Source organism: Cyclopterus lumpus, chromosome 3 (genome assembly GCF_009769545.1).
Source record: "Cyclopterus lumpus isolate fCycLum1 chromosome 3, fCycLum1.pri, whole genome shotgun sequence".
NCBI classification, from domain to species: domain Eukaryota; kingdom Metazoa; phylum Chordata; class Actinopteri; order Perciformes; family Cyclopteridae; genus Cyclopterus; species Cyclopterus lumpus.
The window spans coordinates 7,483,562-7,504,257 of NC_046968.1; the positions used below are offsets into that span (position 1 = coordinate 7,483,562).

Here is a 20,696-nt window from a genome sequence, read left to right on the forward strand (position 1 = left end):
CTAAAGACATTTCTGCCCTTACATCGTGTGTACAGTGTGCGTCTGTGTTGGTCGAGCGCGATGGTTTTGTTTTCAGAAACTCTCCTCCGGGACGAAACCGCAAATTTACTGCGAGGCAAAATATCGGACGCTTCAAATTCTTTTGGCCAAACAATCACAGATATTAAATACAGACACAAGAATGCAATCAGAGACTGTGAGGCTTCACAAATAGACCAGTACGTGGCTGCAAAGTCGTGACTTGGCATTTCAGACCAACTAAATGATTTCTCACAGCCTCAATTTCCTCTTTTGAGCAGAAAAGGAAAAGAAAATGGCAGACAGAGCTGTTTTATTTAATCCCAAAAGAAAAGAAAAAAGCTGTTGCCAAATGCTCAGTCTCAAATGGAGCGAGTGTTTCTGTGTCAGTCAAACTAGACGGATACAGCATCTTCCAGCTTCCACATTTGTCCTACACTGGGACTTAGAGCAGTAGACGCAAATCCTGTTGAATCCCCTCTAAAAAATAAATAAAGCAAAGTAACATGCACAAAAGGCGATCATTAGCGGCCAAGAGTATCTCTTACCTGAGTGCTGAGTGTTGCAGGGCTGATGGAACGACGCCTCTCTGTCTCGGTGGATCTACAGAGAAACAGGAAGACACTGAATCAGCCTCAGCAACATGTGACCGTCACCCCGCAAGAGAAATAATGATGCAGACCAGCGTCACAGTTGGGAAGTGTTGCTCGCCGCGCACAGGATGGGAGGCACCGATAAGGCGCTCTTTATAGCAGCAGACTTCAGAGTATTCATCAGGTTTTAGTCGCCGTGCCTGGGGGAATCCGTTGGGGAAGATCTGAATCCGGTCTGTTTTCACAGTTAAACTGGCAGAAACTTAGGACACACATGATTCCTACATGCTTGCATTCATGCGCGCACACACACACACACACACACACACACACACACACACACACACACACACACAGACAGCCTGTCAGAGATGTGCTGTTTGGCTGTACACACACACAACGCTGGGGATCTACTTCCTCTGTGGTCTGAGTGTATATACAACAGCTGTGTGTGTGTGTGTGCGTGTGTGCGTGTGTGTGTGTGTGAGAGAGAGAGAAAAGAGAGGGTTAGTTTTAGCTGCCACAGGCCACCCCCCTCCTCGCAGGCAACACTAAAGCTTCGACAGTTTGGCCGGAGCTTCGTCGATCTGACTTGGGATGTGAAGCTCAACGGAGGCTCAGAGGAAGCTCGCTGTGTTTTTACCGAAACTCCGTCGTCGACGCGTAGATTACGCTTGGCGGGCTTTGACCGATAAGAGAGGCGCAAGCAGAGCGAAGTAAAAGCAGACGTATAATCCGTGAGCAAGACAGATTGCCAAGACCTAAGCTCTCCCCAGCGGAGACCCTGAAAACATGTCGCCTTTCAGGGGGGGTGAGGGGGGGTCAAGTGATTTCTGAACTGAGCCGCAGCTACTGCCATGGAGGAGAGATGATGCCTCAATAAAAAGATGTTTATGGCATGTCCTCCTTCAAAGGTTTGTTCCTTGCTTTCCTCCTACTGTAGCTTGTTTCCTCCCCTCCTTAATTCTTCCCATTTAACTCCCAACCCCAGTTAACCCAGCTTAAGCCTGGCTCAGATCAACAGGCGTTGGTGCGGCCCCTTAAACTTGGCTGCGTAGGGCTGGTAGAAAAGGAACCTCCAGACGCAGGTCTAATATGAACAGGTCCCGGATCTAAAGGCCACAGCCTTCAATCTGGAACATGCTGCTCCAACGTGACCCGCCAAGGCCGGGGCCACTGTGTGGATCCTTAAGCTTTTACTGGACAGGTAAGCAAGAAAAGTCATTTGGGGTCAACAACACAGTTGACCTCGTTTCTGAGATGCAGAGACGTACTTGAATGAAAACAGAGATGTCCTGGTGTGAAGTGAGGAGCGTGACTGTTAGCACCGTTGGCTGCTAACCGCCGGCTCAGCTCAATGTATTTAAGTTCCGTAATTATTTTTTGTTATAGTAGTTTTCACTATAGGCGGCGGTGTCTGCCATTTCTACACGGGACTCAGAGTTGCCGTCCTACGCTCTTTAAGACAATGTCAGAGACGGCTACAAATAGAAAGGGGAAAAGCAACGGAACAGAAACCGGAGCGCACACACACCGCAGGGAATGAGTGAAATGGGGAAGAGAGACCAAAAACAGAAGGGGTTAAAAACAAATGGAGAATCTTGACAGAGGAGGATGAGAGGGTCTCAACCAACCAGCAAGGTCGACCCTCCCAAAATGCTCTGAGAGTGCGGGGGACACTTTTTATTTCTAAACGACTAACCCCTCAACTGTCCCAGAGCACACTGTTGAGAAGCCTGCTGGGAACAAGTGAAACACTGGGCTCTGTTGTCCAGGCCTGGGAGGGGCAAGTGTGTGTGTGTGTGTGCGTGTGTGTGTGCATTCTGCTTTTGCATTCCTACAAACAGTGACAGGCACTTGCATATCAACTGGCATCGTCTACATGCACCTCCATCAGCCAACAGCGGTGCATGTTGATACAAACAATCAAGCTACTTTTGTCTCACTCGTCAAGTCTCCCATGCACACGATGAAAATCACACACGATGAAACACACACCCCCACACACACACACCCCCCCCCACACAGGCCGTTTCTTTTCTCACAGCTGTGTTCAAATATCAAACAGAGCCCACTGAGAGAGAACAAACACGCTGACGAGGAAAGATTAGCTGGTCACAGAGGGCGCCGGCACACACACACACACACACACACACACACACACACACACACACACACACACACACACACACAGGTTCCACTCAGATGTGAGATGATTGCCAGTGACTGCAACAAATTACAAAAGGCTACATGGCTTGACCTCAAAGCAGCGCAGTGGCAAACAGAACTTCACATCGAAACAAAGGGTGCTGAATAAAAACAGAGATTAAAGCCAAAGTAAAGGAAATGGCAGCTTTAAGTGTTTTTAATAGACTGTTAATAGACTGTGCACCAGCTGAAGTGCTTCTGTGCTGTGGCACCGATTATCGAAGGAGGTGAACTCTGAAGTGGACATGCCGTTAATGCAAGCTATGCAGTTATTCAACACGCGTTTCCTCTATTTTAGAAGGGTGTTGCGGTTTATAATGGTTGGTAAAAAGGTGACCACATGGGTACGGCTCCAGTCCTGTCCTATGTTCCTGAAGGTTGGACACGCAGTAACATCAGCAGTGGTGAGGCGAGAAGTACGCATGCTTTTTTTTTTTTGGTCCAGTGCAAACCAAGAGGCCCAAGGTGACGGGCTGCCCGTCATTTAACTAATCAGCCACCCGACCCTTCATCAAACAAGTTCCAGCCAGTTAGCAGGCCTGCAAAAATCAGGCAGGGTGAGGAACCGGCATATTTGTAGCGTCGGGGGAATCGAAACTGTACCCAGTGAAAACACATCTGGTTTAAAAATATGACTGGTCTATGTATGGGCAGAACTTGGCTGACTGAGTGACTGTTTCCAGCCGGCTACGTATACACATGGCCCGGTGTCGGCGCCCCTCTGTGGCACCTTGGAACTGCACGGAACTCAACTCACCAGCCGCTTTAAGAGAGGAGGAGAAGAATGATAAACCAGATGATAAACCCATCTGCTGCACGGGATTTGTTTCGGAGGTTATATTTAACATTCCTATTGTCCACTCTCCCTTCGCAAGGAGGTCAGAGGTCACGGTCACAAGTGGAGCTGATGGGGACGGGGTTTCAGCCCGGTGGACGGCTTTTCAACCACTAGACTACTTGAGGAGTTCCTTTGAGATCAACAGTAGAATAATCTTCCCACCGATGACACAAGCAGACGAGTCATGAGCACTGTCTGGCGACGGAGGGGCCGACTAGTCCTGCAATCATAATCATCGTCTAGAATGCTAGAAATGCTGCGCGTACCATGTAAGTTCCTATAAAAGGGCCCTATTCACAGTGGCTGTGCTGATGATGTGTTCTGGGACTCCAGGCCAGCAGAGATGCTGCGATGTGAAACGCTGGTTGGAATGAAGTCATTTGGCCAGATGCCTGTTTCCATCTCAGGCCAGAGGAAACCGTTAGCCTGCCGCTGCCTTTTTCTCTTTTCCCACCATCGTATCGCTCTCTCACTTTCTCAGACACACACACACGCACACACGCACACACACACGCACACTCGTCCTTGTTGTTTCGTCCCCTCTGGTGAAAAGAAGAGCTGACATCAGGTACAAGTTTAGAATGTGACAATGGCCTAAAGAGGGGTGTTACATACACCAGAGCAATCCACTTCATAAATATTTTCCTCTCGGTACCTCCCGCTCTGCTCTGCTTCTGGGAGTCACAGCCGGCAGACAGCACGGCGGCCGGCTGTACTGTAGGATGTTGGTACGGTGTTGGTCACAGAGTTTATGCATCGTACTTTATCGTCCATCTTTCAGTCAGTGGTTAGGTAATTAGTTTAATACTAAAGCAATAGGAAATAGCTCCGTTTTGAGTCCTTCGAGTCGGACTAAAAGGGAGGGAGTCTCCGTCTGTCTTGTACATATTCTCAACAACCGTTCATCAGATCTACTTCACACTTCGCGGGAGTGATGCCGGGGACCCGGGGAGGCGCAGTGTCGAGAGCAGTCGGCGGGTCCCGTTCAGAACAGTCGTGGATCGAACGTGGACCCGGGAGGAGGTCAGGCAGCTTCAGGGTGCCGCCAAGAGGAAAGTTTATATGAATTCCACTGCTTTTCTCGGCAAGGCCCGCCCTGTGTAGCATCCAAGTGCTAGGATTGGCCAGGCGTCCAGGCTCGCTGAGGTAGCGGTAACCTGATTTGATTGGGCCCTACACCCTGACCAATGGGCTGACCTGAGCCTTGAGGTCAATGCCTAAGCGTAAACAATCGTTTCTGCCTCAACCAGTTACACAGGGCTGGTCCTGCCCCCCCCCCCCCCCCCCCCCCCCCCCAAAAAAAAGCAGTGAGTTTCATAATAACGCTTATTTTACTAATCTCATTGCTGTTTAGTTTCACATGACTTCTCTGTATTTGCTACAAAGACAACACGACTTAGAGTCAGGGCTTTGAGCTTAATGCTTAACGCCAGCATCACGCAAGCAATTATAATTCATCCTGTGTGGGGCATGACTGTTTGTACCAACTCTTATGGTGCTCCATTAAATTGTTGTTGAGATATTTCAGTCTGGACCAAAGTGGTGGAATAACTGATTTCCATTTCCATCCTTAAAGTAAATGACTAATAATGACTAAAAGGGCCCTTAACATCTGTAGATCTCTTATGATGTTAAGATATGAAACATTTTAATTATAGCACTAAATTTACCAAACAGACTGGTTATGTTGCAGATTCAGATTTGACTCGCAAAATATTAAACTGTTAAAACATGATGCATTGGTATATTCATGAAACTCCCCAGCTCCACCTCGAACAGACCTCAACCCGAACCCTTCAGGCCACGGGAGCAGAGCTTCCCAGAACCCCAAAACGGTTTGAGGAACGTTAGAAAAACTATTTAAATGCAGGACTTTAACTGGGCGGTATCAATATTTGTACTAATAAGTTAATAGTTTCATGTTAAAAACATTTTAGAGTACTTCCTCTACCACTGCCAAAACCAACATGCCCAGTTCGAGAAAGGGTGGAACGTAAAGCAAGACATAGGCGTTTGCCTAGAAAATAAAATGCCCTAAAATTGCCAAACATATGTGTAATTCATGACACAATTCAAACATGTTAAAAACGTCATCGACTACCGCAGATATATTTTTCTGAAATAAGTTCCCATGGGGGACACCAAAAGGGGGTGGGGTGGGGGGGCACTTTGCCTCTCTACTGGAAGGAAACTTCATACGATGAAAAAACCCGTTTACCAACAACCAACAGGACCGACTGCTGTCCAAAAGCCAAAAAAGGCATTGTGGGAAAAAAAATGACCTGACTGTTTGTATTGAATATGTGTGTTGAGCCATTTGGGCTTCAAATAGCACTTTTGTGTGCCCTAAAGATCCCATTTACAAAGAGTCCAAAGAACATCCAGTTCAACTGGTTTCACACATAACCTTTGTGGTACAGTAACACGACCTTTGAGAGAGAGAGAGAGAGAGAAAGAGAGAGAGAGAGAATTGTCCCAACTCTACACTGTGACAGGACATCAGTGGACTTTCTGTTCTGCTTTTTACTTTTTCAGCACTAGTTCGCCGAGTACCCACTACCGGGACCAAGTAGTCTGCAAAATAGAGCCCGTAAACTGTGCGACCCTCGTTAAGTTTCATACACTTATTCCCCAGAGACGGACCGAGCGCAGGCATCCGTCCTGGCCCCTGCAGCACAGAGCCACGCGCCCGTGCATCCAGAAAACCGCATTCCGCCCCAAAATAATCAGCACTCTGTGTCAGGGCCGCTACCAACAACCATGTAATCATCTCCCAAGGTGCAACACGGCTGGAGCCCGTCACAACATCCCCGGCGGTCAAGTACAGGTTTGTGAGAGAGAGAGAGAGAAAAAAAAAAAAAAAAAAAACACGCACAGAACTTTTTATGTTTTCCCTCCTCTGGTCGGGTTTTAAAGAATCTGAAATCAGGGCTTCAAACACAAACAGTCATGATGAGCTTTGAGCTGCTGAACCGCTTCAGGAATCTCTCTAACTCTTTAACTCTCTAATGAATGCGTCGGTGTCGTTAATTAGCGCTGACCTCGCTTTTTTGGGAGTTACTTTCGCGCTTTTACTGGTTTTCCCATGAGCAGTTGGATCCCCTTCAAGCACTTAACAACTGTGTTTTTTCAAGTGCTGCTGCAGTTGGCGGTACCATCGTGCCGAGCAACTTTCTTTCTGAACGTGCGGATGAGGTGGCCTACCTTTATCAAAACCACGTCCACGGCTCTCTCCCCTTTGGAGCGGAGGCTGTACCGACGCTTGTGTCGCTCGTACATTTTTCCCTTAAATATCCAGAGCGGATTGAACCGAACGACAGAAAGAAAGAAATCCGTCAGGAGCTCTGTGTCGAGGAGAGCCGAAGCCGTCTGCTGAGAAGCTTCACATCTGGCCACAGTAGCAGCCCTCCACCAGACTCCAGCTCGACTCCCTCCTTCTCCTCTTCCCTCCCTCCCTTTTCCTTCCCTCTCAACTTCTCTCCTGACTTGTGCCTTTGCTCTCTCTCCCTCTCTCCCTCCCTCTCTCTCCCTCCCTCCCTACCTCCCTCCCTCCCTGTAAACCAGCCAGCCAAGGCAGTACATTGTTAAGAGTGTGACAGATGACAATGGGGCATTATTACTTACCACTTAATGGACCATCAGATTTCATGCTGTTGAGATTCAACTCCCCCCCACCACCACCCCCACCCCCCCACCCCCTGCTGGAGGTGGACGTGCACAAGGACACCCCCCCCCCCCCCCCCCCTGTGAGGCGCCCCTCTGGGTGTGATTTGCACCTCTCTCAGATGATGGATATGGCAGTGCTTGCCTATTCCTACACATGGGGCAGAGCCAGAATGGGTCAGTTACTCACCAGCCCAGATTGCACTTCAGTTTGTTTTTTTACACCCCCACCCCCGCCCCAACATATTGTGTTGTGTTGTTCAACAATCATCCGCACATGTACGCTCTAAAGCGGATATATTCAAATACGAACACAGCAAGGTGCGGGAGGGGCAGACACGCACATGTTTGTATCTACAGCTGTGCAGAAAGGTGTTCCACACGCACACACACAGTGAAGTGCACACAGTACACTTTCATTTCCTTTATTACATTTTGTAATTCTTAAATCTTATATGTCTTGCCCTGCTATTTTATTTTATTGTATTGTATATATGTAAACATGGTTGCATGAATAAAGTAATATCCTATCCTATTCCAAAAATAATAACAAACATGTGTTTGAAACTGTGGAAACTGTGGTTGAGCATCGCTCAGCATATCTTCACTGGGGGGGGAAGCAAAGGAACTGAGCGGTGCAAGTGAGGAAAGCCAGCACACGCATCTTATTGAGCTCCGGGTGTTGTGGTTTTTAAAAATGAGAAAAATGTTTTTTTTCGACAGATTACTCGCCCTCATGGCGAGTAATGCAGAAAAGAAATCCGGAGGCGCTCCATATGGCGGTTTGTCTGCTGCGTTCGTCTCTTACGGTAGGTGCTGCTACGACTGCCCCGTGTTCCTGTTCGCTTACATCAATTCCACTCCACCAATGGGATACGTCTCTGGCTTTTGTCCAGGACTCCCAGCTGCTGATGGAGGCCGGAGCATCAAGTTGGTGCGATGCGGGCCTGCTAACTACAGGTCATTTTAGTTCTGAGGATGCATCTCAAGTGTGTGAACCGGCCACTTCACCTCAACTGCAGCTCGTTCAACACCAGCCAGACTCCAAACTGCTCATCGTAGAAACGACAGAGCGATTTCAACAGGCATCAAATGGCAGGTCATTAAATTGTCTCCCTACAAGGCCATTGAGGCTACAGCGCCCTCTGCTGGCGACCCCTGCGTCCTGCAGACTGTGCCTCTATCCTTCTGCAGTCACACATCTGGCATTCAAAACAAGCCGCTGGCCCCGACCGCAGACCAGGAATAAGCAGAGCCACTCCAGTCTATGGCTGCTGAGGAATCTGTCAGTCAGCAACATTTCGGAGTACAAGCCTCGTGTGCTGAACATCGCATCTGCGTGTGCTCAGTGAGCTGCATAACAATGGCTCCCGCAGAATGAGGGAATGGGAGGTTAGAAAAACCAGAGGTCACACTTAAGGACACTCCTAACAGGTGATAGTGTGACACACACACACACACACACACAACAACAACAACAACAACAACAAAACAGGCTGCAAAAGTCTCACATTTCACTCAGCAGGGAAAAATGGTTCCAGGCAGCTTCATTACTGAACCCTCAGCTAATCTCTTGCTGGCACATCAAGCGGCTCGTAAGCCAGTTCCGCCTTTCCGTCTCCCCCCAAAATTGTCTGCGTACCTTTGGAGATAGTGAGATAGTAATGCTAAATGTTCCCGTTTAAGCAAACAGAAAAAACCTGAGCATGAGCATACCGGGGAGAAGAATGTATGGATGCTTCTTTTGTGTGCATTTTTGGTCATTTAGATTCTGCAGGAGAAAAAGTGAGAGTTGGACTTTGCCTTAAATCTACAGAGGCAGGGCTATTACAAACCAGACAGTTATCAATGAGTCATATTCAGACTCTCACCAGGAACTGGTCCTGTAACAAGCTCAGCATGTATACTTACTGTAACCGCCTGATGAAACTCACTGCACGTTAATATTAAGTCTACAAAGGGATTTAACTAGACACCATTTTCAACGGATCCATCTTTGATCATTTACTATCACTGTTTCATCATATTTGTATTCTTTTATTGAAATATGGACATATAGAAAAAATACAGACACACACACACACACACACACAATAACTCTGGCACAAAGATGTGAACAAACTGGCAACCAAGCTCCGTTCCAAAGGTTACTTAGGGTGTTTCAAAGAGTTTGGCAAACAATGACTCATCGGAATCAAACCTACGTCCAAGCAAAAGTGGCAAAGCAAAGATATCAGACAACAACAGTAGAGACTTACCATGGAGACGGCCGTTTCCTCGAGGGAGGCATGTTCTTCCTCCTCTGCACCAATTACTGCTCCACCAGACACGATGACTTCCACCTCTGGAGGAATGCACACGACACAATGCAATCAGTCCAACGGCAAATCCTCCAAATACAGGAATCAATAGCAAGTGGTCAGAGTGAAAGGAAGTGAGACATCCTCGCTGCAGATACACTGAGGAGCTGGACTGTGTGCAATGGGGAAGTCTCTCGGTGTTATGCACCATTTAAACTTGTATTATTATTTATTTATTATTGTTATTTAAATGTATTTTATGCATTTTATCTATTTATGGTATTATATTCAGGTGTGTGGAAGGGATAATGAGGTTGCATTTGTAAATGGAAAAACTACAAATAAAGCTGTTGTTATTTTGGACTTTCCAGAGAGTAACTTTTGCCATCGGGACCATAACCATTCGTATGGTTAAGTAATCAATTTTGGATGATAAAAACAGAAACAAAATAGCCCAGTGATGGTATCTTGGAAGGCTTGTGTCTGCGAACATCACTCGATGAATGCTCGGGGGAAAACTCTCGGCAACAACTCTGGAATCCGGATTGAACATTTCCAAATGTACGACACAGCAGAAAAGCTTGCACTCTGATCGCCTGTGATGTGAGCCGACAGCGGCCTGTAAACATATCCCCTTCATGACGACACCCCCGGTCTCTGAGCGACGCACGGCATAAACCTTGGCCTTGACCCCTCTTTATTGGACTTCACTGGACTCCGGCACAATTATTCCTGCCGAGTGAAAATTGACGACAGAGGAGTGCTGGAAGTTTACTTAGAGAAGAGAGAGAGAGACTCTTGCCGGCCTCACTTCCTGCTCCACACACACACACACACACACACACACACACACTCACACTCATCAGCTGGCTCTCGTATGTTTGTTTTAAAAGAGAAGCCGGCCTCCTGACTCTGAGACTCAGTCACATGCCCCGGCAATGTGACTGTTTACGCACATGCAGTGTAGTGTGTTCTCATCTCATGAGCGCAGCCAGAACGCTGCGTGGCTGTGTGCATGAGATGAGAACTAACAGGGAACATATGAATATAAAAAAGGAACATGCCTGAGGTATCAAAGACATAAACCGTCTTCCTGTCACGTAACATGTCACAATTCATCCTGACATTGTTGTGCTGAAGTCGCATTTCAGGGGGAAAGGGTTTTAAAAAGTATTGCTCAGCTAAATCCTGGCATGTGTTCACAACAGCAATATATCACAACAGGACGTCAAAGGAAAAGCTCCATTATGGCGAACTACATTGCATTTAGCTTCGCAGAGCTATCGCCATTAATCACCAGAGGACGACTGGATTTGATTAAGCATATTTGTTTAGGAATACTAAGACTTTGACAAACATAATGGACCCGTGGTGAATGCAAGTGGGTGCAGCTAGAACAAACCTGAATTGTGACTGAAGTAAATCAGTGTTTGCCCACTTCGGTCTGCACCGCTGTGGCCTTGCAATGCTCCGTCCACCGCATCCACCGCGTCCACCGCATCCACCGCGTCCACCGTGTCGGGAGTCTTCAGGTTTTCGGTCACTTCGTTCTCAGCGCGCGGAGAAGGTGGCGCTCCTTCCGTGGCCTGATCCTCATTGGGTGACCTCTCCTCCGCTGTCATCTTGGAATTATCCTGCTCGGGCTGCGCGGCAACGCTTGTTTCAGCCGAGGCCAGTGCAGATTCGTCACATGTCTCTTTTGACTGACGGCGAATCGCTTCACTTCCTCCTGCAACAGGCGGACCGGGTTCAAACAAAACCCCACTGGCGACCTCCGATGCCGACCGCTCAGTGCCTGTGCTCGACTCAGAGTCGCTGGCGTCCCCGCTCTCCGACAACGCCGGACCTAGCGACAGATCCTCATTCAAAGCCTCCATTGTGTTGATGCTCGGAGACGGCTGTGATTCAGGCTCAATGCCAGCCTGGCCTGTCACTGTCGGTGCACCGGGCGGGGAAAGCCCTGCGTCCACGGTCGGTGCACATTCGTCGCTTTGCCTCGGGTTCAAATCGTTTGGTTCCTCCATCGTGAATCTTGCTGATGAGAGATCTGCCATCGCGGTTTGAAGCGCGTCCTCGTCCTCCATAAGAGCGCTGTCCAGAGTGGGGTGGAATATTTCTGTCGTGGAGCTTCCGACTGAGCGGAAACTGCCGTCGTCGTCGCTGGAGACGCCTTGGGTCGTCCCCGGGTCGTGATCGGCGAGTCTACTGCCGGAGCTGGTTGTCATCCCGGGTGATTGATCTTCCGTGCAGTTAACAGCAGTCCGGTTATCAGCTGTAACGTCCGGTTCCTCCATGGGCAAACAGGTGCTTTCGATACTGTATCCGGGTCCAGGTTCAGCTGCGTCTTCACCATCGAGCTCTTCACCATCGAGCTCTTCACCGTCGAGCTCTTCACCGCTCACTGTTCTCGTACCGTTCCCAGTTTCTGGAGCCGAGCCCCACGGCTGATCTGTGGCGTAATCCCCGCCAGCTGTTTCCTGGTTTTGTTCCAGGCTGTTTATGTCTGGCGGAGGTTCCCCCTCGTGGAGGCCTTCTATCAGGAGACTTGGAACAGCGGATTCAGGCCCCCCAATGACATCACCGTGCGCTATCGGCGGTGGGTCGGGGAGGCCCCCTGGGTGTGACACAGGTTCTGTTAACCCCTCACTCACCGCCTTCTCCTCCTGGAAAAAGAGTCCGTCGCAGGGCTCCGGGCTAAGTCTCCCACCAGTCCCTTCTTCCTGAGAGCACTCCTTCATTTCAGAATCAGAGGTGTCGGATACCCCTGAGCCCTCTGATGACGGCGACTGACCCATGACCGACGCCTTTGTGTCTTCGCAGTGCTTTATTAGATCGGTCGCCTCCTCCCTCCTTGTAGCTGTGCAGTCCTCTGCTTCCTGCTCTGATCTGTCCTCTCCCTTCTTGGCCTCCTGTCCTTCCCAGATCACGGCCTCTCCTCTATCAGTTTCCTCTGCCCGCTTATCTCTGCTGGCCGGCGGTGGGATTCCCACAGTGAGGCTCGGCCCTTCTTCCCCGCTCTGCGCTCCTTCACTCCTGTCACACGGACTCAAACTCCGCGGGGAAAAGACGGGCTGCTCCGTCTGGCAGCAATCTCTCCCAGTGTTTGAGCCGAGACACACCCATTCCACTGGGGGGCCGAGGCCATGCTCCCGAGGCTCTTCTGACGTTGGAGCACTCACAGACAAACTCCAGTCCCTCTCCGCCTTCCCAGTCCCACCATGTCCACAATCAACACCACCGCGGCTTTCCACGGAGCAGTTCTCCACCCAGCTCCCTCCTCTTGTTGTATCCAGGCACTCGGAGGCCGCGGCAGGCCGCTGTAGTCGCCCCACACAGGTTAGCTCCGTTTCTGCGCCATCACAACACTCGGCAGCCGTGTGCAGGGACTCAAACTTCAGCTCCAGTGCAGGAACTCCCTGCGGATTATAGAAGAAAAAAAAAGAGAAGACGACGATAAACTTTAGCGTCAGAGAAACCAACAGAACTGCTGCTCTCTAGTTTCTTATCAACCGCCAACTTTGTGATTGCACAAGGTGTTCCACCGGTTATACAAACTTGAAGCTTGAAGGTTAGAAAAAAACGAGGGCAGAATGAAAAGACAAACAATGTTCAGCAGCCCAGAAGCGCTCCTGGATGAAGCCAACGCCAGTACAGATAGCACGCTGAAAAGGGCAGCGCGACTCACCTCGGCATGGAGACGGCGTATCAAGTGCAGCAGCTGCTCCACGCTCCTCCGGAGGGTCGGGGGGTCGTGGCCGGGGCGGTTGCTCAGCGTCAGAGTGTGCGTGTTCAGCCTGGGGAGGTGGCAGGCGACCCGGGCGTCCGTGGACACCAGCTGGACAGTCTCAGTCCTGTTGTCCGTCTCGGCCCTGCAGATAAACACTTAGGTCAACCCGAGCGATGTCAACCTCCCCGCTCTCTTAGGAGAATCCACAGACATTGCCGCCAGCCTCTTTTTTTTTAATTATCTCCAGAACGGTAAAGCCCATCCGTCAAAAAAGCTGTGGTTGTTGCGTTTGTCTACTCTAACCATCCTATAGAAACTGAAACCAGTTACAAAAAGTCCAGACTCTGAGGCCAGTCAATCAAAACTGTTACTTCCCTTCCCTGTAGCAAAATACGCCGTGCAATAACCAACGTGAAGACCACTCCTCCTCCATGAGCTTTCCGAGAACTCCACTCCCCCTTGCTGCATTTGCTCCGAATGTTTGATGGTGAAAAAATGTGAAGTGGTTTTTTTTGTGTTCATAAAGACGGTGCTGTAAAAGGGGAGACACCTCCCAGTCAGGCAGATCCGTTTGCGTAATCCTGGGTGGATTGCTGTAGCTGCGAGGCCCCGGCGGCTGAGGTCACCAGCCGGGCTGCCGGTGACTTCACTCCTCGTGAGTGGAAATGTAATTACCGACACATAAAGAGGGAGCAGCGCACCGCAAATGCCCGCCCGGCACAATGTGCACAGCTGGCTAAGTGGGAGACGTCTTTCAGCTTGTGGCGTCCTCATTTTGAGTTAAGTGAAAACTATTTTGCAGCAGATAAGCAAAGTGCTTTAAAAGACAGTTTATAAAAATTAAAAAAAAGGAGATCCATTTACACAGCCATGTCTCCGTCCATTTTTTCTCCCTCAGTTTAATGTGACGCTAGAAAGGGATGAGAGGAATCTGACCTCACAAAAAGGCATGATTCGGGATAACACCCGGCAACTGCAAACAGAACGCACACATCCTCTCGCCACTAAACTAGACAACACTGCAGTGTGTGTGGATTAAAGTATAGTGCGATGCTGTGGAGGGGTACTACAAGCAATGCTTTTGTGTTGCAGAACCGCTTCTAGGGCTGCCGCCTCGATTTAGTCTTAGTCGACAAAGATTTCTTTCTTGAAGTGGTGCTTTTGGAGGATCTTTACAGATCTGTTGATTAATAAGCAACTAATCGATTAGTCAACAGACTTTCTTAAGTGCGGGGACGGACAAAATACTTTCCAATCCCTCTGTATTCTCCTGGAACAATATACTGGCAGCCCAACACCTTTTCTGTTTGCCCTTAACTATCTGGCTGCAGCTGAGAGAGTGAAAGCTGGGCTCCAGTGGGCGTTGTGGATACTTCCTTTTTTTTTTTCTCTCTCTGTGACACAACATACAAACAAGGGTTGCCCCATAGGGCCTGGAGGAACATCGCCATCTGCCCTGTGATATATTAACATGAGACTGTTTGTACAGGGAGATGGAGATCTCTTATCACAGTGTTCTCTTTTATAGACTTTGCTCCTCTACTTTTATTGTTTTTGAATGCTTACACTGGAAAGCACCATTTACTTTTGGCCCTCGACTGCCAGTGAACAAAGAGCGCTTACTGCGTGAGGAGCTCGTGCAGGCGTTCGTGTCCTCGCAGGGCCGCGACGGCGGAGGGGGTGTGGCCCTGCCGGTTGGCCAATCGCAGCGCCTCCCCGGCTCCGGCCTGCTGCAGCAAGAAGCGCGTCACCCGGAGGAGGCCTCGACGCGCTGAGAAGTGCAGCAGGGTCTCCTGAGGATTCGGGCCTGAGGGCGAGAAATGCAGCAAATCAATAGAAACGTTCGGAGGCAATCAAACAAGCAAACAGAGGAGGAGGAAACGGAGGAGGGGCGGCGGCAGTGCAGGCGGACAATTTGTGGCGCAGTCGCTGGCATGCCATCACTCGCCGCACCCCGTCGTTGCCTAATTTAAACCAGTACAGGGTCCATGGTGACCCAGCAAACAGACCGTTACATGTTTACGGAAGGATGAAAGCACAGCCCCCCTCGCCCCCCCTCGCCCCACCATTTCAAACGGTGGACCAACGCACATATTTGGATACTGCAATTTCTGGATTAAAGCCAACGCACCAATTGACCTTTGCTCTTTTGTGCTTCCGTAATAAAGCGCTGTGCGGGAAAGGCCTCCGACGCGGCATCTAATACGCAATAATGAATTGATCACAGCGGCCAAAACAACAATTATGCATGTGACTAAAACAGCCCAGTTCATGTCAGCAGAGGTGAGCAACACTAAGTGCATATCACGCTCCCATTTTTAATTAGAGTCCATTATTGGGCCCATGTATCAACTGAATTCTTATTAACGCCATCAAACACTGGAGACCCTTTTCCCTTTCCACGCACACGCACACATACACACACACACACACGCGCACGCACGCACACACACGCACGCACGCACACACACGCACGCACGCACGCACACACACCTTTCTGCCAAGGCAACAGGAACTCAGACAGGAACCATCTCAAATTTAATCTGTGTAATTAAATCTCTCTCTACGTTTACTGTGAGAGAGTATTAAACCGTTTCTGGGTCTACAGGAGTTGCCCAATCCTTTCTGGTGAAAATATCTTACTGCCTGACCCACTTGCAAATGTATTGTGAATTTATGAAAGTGCATCCTCAGATGAAAAGGGGGGCACGCTTGTTTAAAAGAGTAAGGGAAAGAGAGTCCTAGAGTTCAATAAAGGGGGATTTTACAGTGTGGAACACGGAGATCATCGGTGAGAAATAGAAAAACCTTCACACGTTAAAACGGGTACGTCAGACAACTGTTTATGTTGGAGGGTGCGAAAAACCTCCACCTCAGTGCCCAGATGTCTTGTATTGCAGAGTCAGTACACTGCAAACAGAACGCAGCTGGTCCGTGGTTATTTATAACGGCGGAAAGTGCAGGAATGAGAGAGATAAAACCGTTGCCCAGTCCAGATTTCTTCTCCGTTATGAGAGAGATGGCGTTCTGCTCTTTATCTTTCATTTGTCACTGCATTGCACTGAGGATTTTCTTCCTCCAGAGTCTACACACTAAAAGCCTGATATTTAGACGAGCCAACGGGGACAATTCATGACAAGCAGTTCTATAATTCAACTTCTCTCTGATTTCTTCTACGACTTCAGAACTGTGCCTTGCATATATTTTAACTGTAAGATGAAATAAGTAGAAAGAAAAGTTAAACATTTGAAAAAGAAAACTCCGTTCCGTTATCAGCACCATTACGGGAACACGTACAATGCCGGCTGTGTCTGCTGATGAGAGGTTTCACTCCATTTAACAGTCTGAACCAGCCCATTTGATGGATCTCCAGCAAATGGGTCAAACACTACGCTCCACTTGGCCGAGCTGGAATGTGATGTGCCGAACGGCAGTGGGAAATGCTTTGGTGTTGGGGTTGTGCGGCGAGGCGGTTCTTCAAAACTGTCGGCTGCCATAAACATCCCCAAATATGTTTTAGCACTAAAAAAAAAAATGTCGGCTGGGATTTACATCCAGGTACAGCTACTTGCTGCAGTGCAGGAACCCCCGACAAGCCTAAAGTGGCTCTAGGAATGGCAACGTCAGACTGCCAGTGGGTGCAGACTGAAATGTCTCCAGAAATATTGTCACGATTGCCATTTAATAATTCGGTGGAGGACCTCACTAATCATTGAGCACCATCATCAGGTCGAAGTGCACCGTGATATTAACATTCAGCACAAAGCACTGCGTGGCTGTAGTCGGAATTGATGAATGATGTAAAGAGAGACATGCAGAAAAAGTCACCGAACCACCAATCAAATTGAAAAGAGACATTTCATGACACGGTTAGGAACTAAGATACAAAGTATCTTATAGTTCTCACATGAAACTGCTCACAAAAAGGTCTGTGGGTTATCTTGAGTAACCGGGTCATGACTTCTGGAAGGACGCATTGCTTGTTGCCTTGAGCAGCAAGCACACTGGTTGTTCTCCTGCGGGCTTAATAATCATAGTCCCGCAAAAAACTTTGGACCGTAACTCTGGACCGTAACGCACATGCGTCAAAATACATCAAAATGTGCAGTCTGATCGGGAATCGTGTGCTGTGACTTATTTAAGAGATTCGATTGGGCGTTTGCCCAAGAAACGCGAAAAATGCAGAGCCGAAAAGCTTTCGGCGTGAAGAGCGGAAAAAAGACTGTTTGTGTGTGCGTGCGTCACGTGTGTGTGTGTGTGTGTGTGTGTGTGTGTGTGTGTCACTTTAAATACAGAGATGAGAGGAGCAACAGTCTTGAGACGCTCACGGTCACATTTTAAACTACACAAACATAACAAGGATATCAACGTGTTCCTCTCTGTTGATTGAATATTTTGTCGATTTGATCATGTGTTTTTGCCTTGTAAGCCAGGGTTTAACAGATGGTTTTGTAGAAGATCCACTCCCAGTCTTAAGATCTCATTTGCCCCAATCACCATGGCAACCAGTGACCTGTGTCTATGAAGCAATAGCAGCTCTCAAGTCCATCACAAATACAGAAATGGTACCTCAATAACCTCAATAATCTTACTACTGGTAATGTTGGCGTATATATATATTTTGCAACGTCTTACGGCAGTAGCTGCCACACCATCGAAATTGCAAAATGTTCTAGTTTGTATGTGTATGCTTCGAGCACCACAAGCAGAGTGCCATTTAGTCCCATATTACACGGGAGAGAGGCCAGACATCTCTCAGGTTGATATCTCTAAAACTAAGCAACTTACACCAAAACAATCTGGATAGAAAGATAGCACGACAAGCGAGAGGAAAGATCAGGATTTCGGATTTTTGAGGTGAACTGCTCCTTTAAAAACTGAATCCACTACATAATAATTAAGATGACAAACCATAGGGTGCAGATGATTTGACACTGAATGTTGAACATCTACGGTTCTTTCCTGGTAAAGTGATGCCTCCCCAGAGAACAATAAACAGCTGGCTACGACAAGAGCCGTGACTGCCGCGTGTCCACGGCGTGAAGGATGACGGAGATTAACCACCGCCACCTCCACCTGTAGTCCGCTGCTATCCATCAGCTGACGGGTCGGATAAATGGGGAGCAGAGTTGGACTCCTCTTACCACTAACGGCAGTTTACCGCGGCCGAGCGTCTCCTGTTGAAGCGGTGACACATTGCGAAGCGGAGCCCATTAGAGCGCACATCACTCACCCGCAGCAGGCAGCCAGCCGCCTTCCACATCAACAACTTGACAACTGACTTAAATGCAAAGGAGCCCCAGTGTGTGTGCGTGCGTGGGTGCGTGTGTGTGTGCGTGTGTGTGTGTGTGTGTGTGTGTGTGTGTGTGTGTGTGTGTGTGTGTGTGTGTGTGTGTGTGTGTGTGTGTGTGTGTGTGTGTGTGTGTGCGTGCGTGCGTGTGTGTGTGTCTCTAAAAGGCTTTGAGGCTTCTCACAACAGTAACAAGCAGATCTTACCAAACCGGTAGGCAGGGCACTGCCGAAGATTCGATGACTTTTTCTTTTTCCGGCCCCAAACAGAACAAATAATTTGTATCGAGTGTGCAGGCTTTCAATCTCCGCGACACACTTCCCGAGTCGTCGTCTATTTTCGTCAGAGACCCTGCTGGTTCTGCTGGTTTCGATCTAATATGCTAGTTCAAGATTAAATAGCCTGAGGCAGAGGCGGCGCTAAAACTACTCCCCAAAAAGTATTGTTCATGTTGCTTCACAGAAAGCAATTACATCGCAGGGTCATCAGCTCGTCTGGCTTCCTTTAACCGACCGAAGTCGTCGGAGTCGATGGCTGGAGAAAATTGCCACTTTGATGTTAATATAAAATGTGCGTTTGTTTGCGCCGACATAGCCGTTTCACAGAGATGCTCCGTTTGATCACACCGACACCGGAGTCAGATCACTGCCCATGTGGAGACGTGCGTTCATGTCCATGTCTGTTAATATAAGCTGCCAACCAGCACCACGTTGACACACGCCAGCTGTCTATTTGGGATTGAAGAGAGATGCGTTTGCCCTCCGTTATAGTGTCAAGCGGTGCTTAGTAAAAGATTACAAGAGAATATGTATCACTCATTTATCAGGTTAAAAAAAAGACCAGGATATGCTGGTTGCAGCTTCACAGGCGCTATGATTTTGATACCTAGCGACAGCAGTGCAATCGTCTCTATCGGTTAATGACCGGTCATTCAAAATACTATATTTTCTTAGAGTGGAAGAAGTCTCTAGAATCTCAAACCGTACTTGTAAACCTGCTTATAACATTATAACGTGTGTAAAATGTTTCATCTTAAATCGCCTTTGCCAAGACATCTGTTCATGTTGAACAGTCATCAAATGTCATAAAAAAGGAAAAGAATCTATAAAATCCAGTCTAAGCAGACGGCTCGACAGGTTCCTGGGCTAGGTTGTTATCAGCTGCTTCAACAACAAACTAAGACTGCTCCATGAAATCAATATTTCTTTCAAAAATCTTCAACAAATCTTGATGTTTCCACTGCGTTTAAAGAAGCCTGCAGACAGAGCACCAACCAGGAACCACCAGAAACTGAGCAGCCTGTGCACACGGGCCCAATGGTGAGGCCCCTCCCAGAGCATCGCTTGCCAACTTGGTGCTACGCTAGCTAGCGTTAGCTATCGAAAGATGCATTTCTTCAGATTTTGACACGGGAAATCGTGGAGTTTGAGAATTTAAATCATAAAACTTGCAGGTAATTCCTGCTGCGTTTCGGTTGGCTAGCCTTCTCTTTATTTCCTGAACTGTGGAGGTCAGACAGACTTAAAGTCAGAGTGAAATGTTCCACTTGCTTGAGAGCACGTCACATAAATCAGCTGCCAGATTAGTCTATAAAAAGGTAGAAGCTAAACAGGAGGCACTTCTTATAATAAACACACACACACACACACACACACACACAATCCAGGTCCCAATGTCTTGTTTCATAGGGACAGGGTCAGCACTGTCAAATATATTACATGCGACAGGGGTCACAGCAGGTGTGTCATTATGTGCCGTACAGCTATAATTGGCCTGCATGTTTGTGCATCACTGATGTCTGTCAGTCTGATGTTGTGTTTATGAGGAAACGGCATGTTTTCCGGAGCCCGTCAGCCTCACCATTGCTGTTGGGTAGCTTGTTCCCCAGTAGGCTCCATCCCGGAGGCAGCGCGAGGTGGTGGAGGGCCAGCGCCAGGCTCTCATCCAAGCGCTCGCACTCCTGCAGGGGAATCTGACACTCGTCCAGCAGCAGAGCCCCGTCCAGGCCATCCGCCCGGCCCGCTGTGCTCACCTGCATGGAGGGCAATTACAGCGATGA

The 20,696-nt window shown here is 48.6% G+C and overlaps 1 protein-coding gene across 7 annotated transcripts in view; it reads right to left on the reverse strand.

The window, feature by feature from the left end:
* The window catches only part of LOC117728760 (A-kinase anchor protein 13-like), an 88,104-nt gene that overhangs the window by 44,323 nt on the left and 23,085 nt on the right, over nt 1-20,696 (reverse strand). For all 7 annotated transcript variants that reach the window (XM_034529600.1, XM_034529599.1, XM_034529597.1 and 4 more), the window contains exons 5-10: nt 20,498-20,669; nt 14,971-15,154; nt 13,306-13,489; nt 11,023-13,036; nt 9,579-9,664; nt 567-621 (exon numbers count right to left, since the gene is read on the reverse strand). In XM_034529600.1, the coding sequence (XP_034385491.1) occupies nt 567-621; nt 9,579-9,664; nt 11,023-13,036; nt 13,306-13,489; nt 14,971-15,154; nt 20,498-20,669 (2,695 nt within the window). The remainder of the gene's footprint in view (nt 1-566; nt 622-9,578; nt 9,665-11,022; nt 13,037-13,305; nt 13,490-14,970; nt 15,155-20,497; nt 20,670-20,696) is intronic.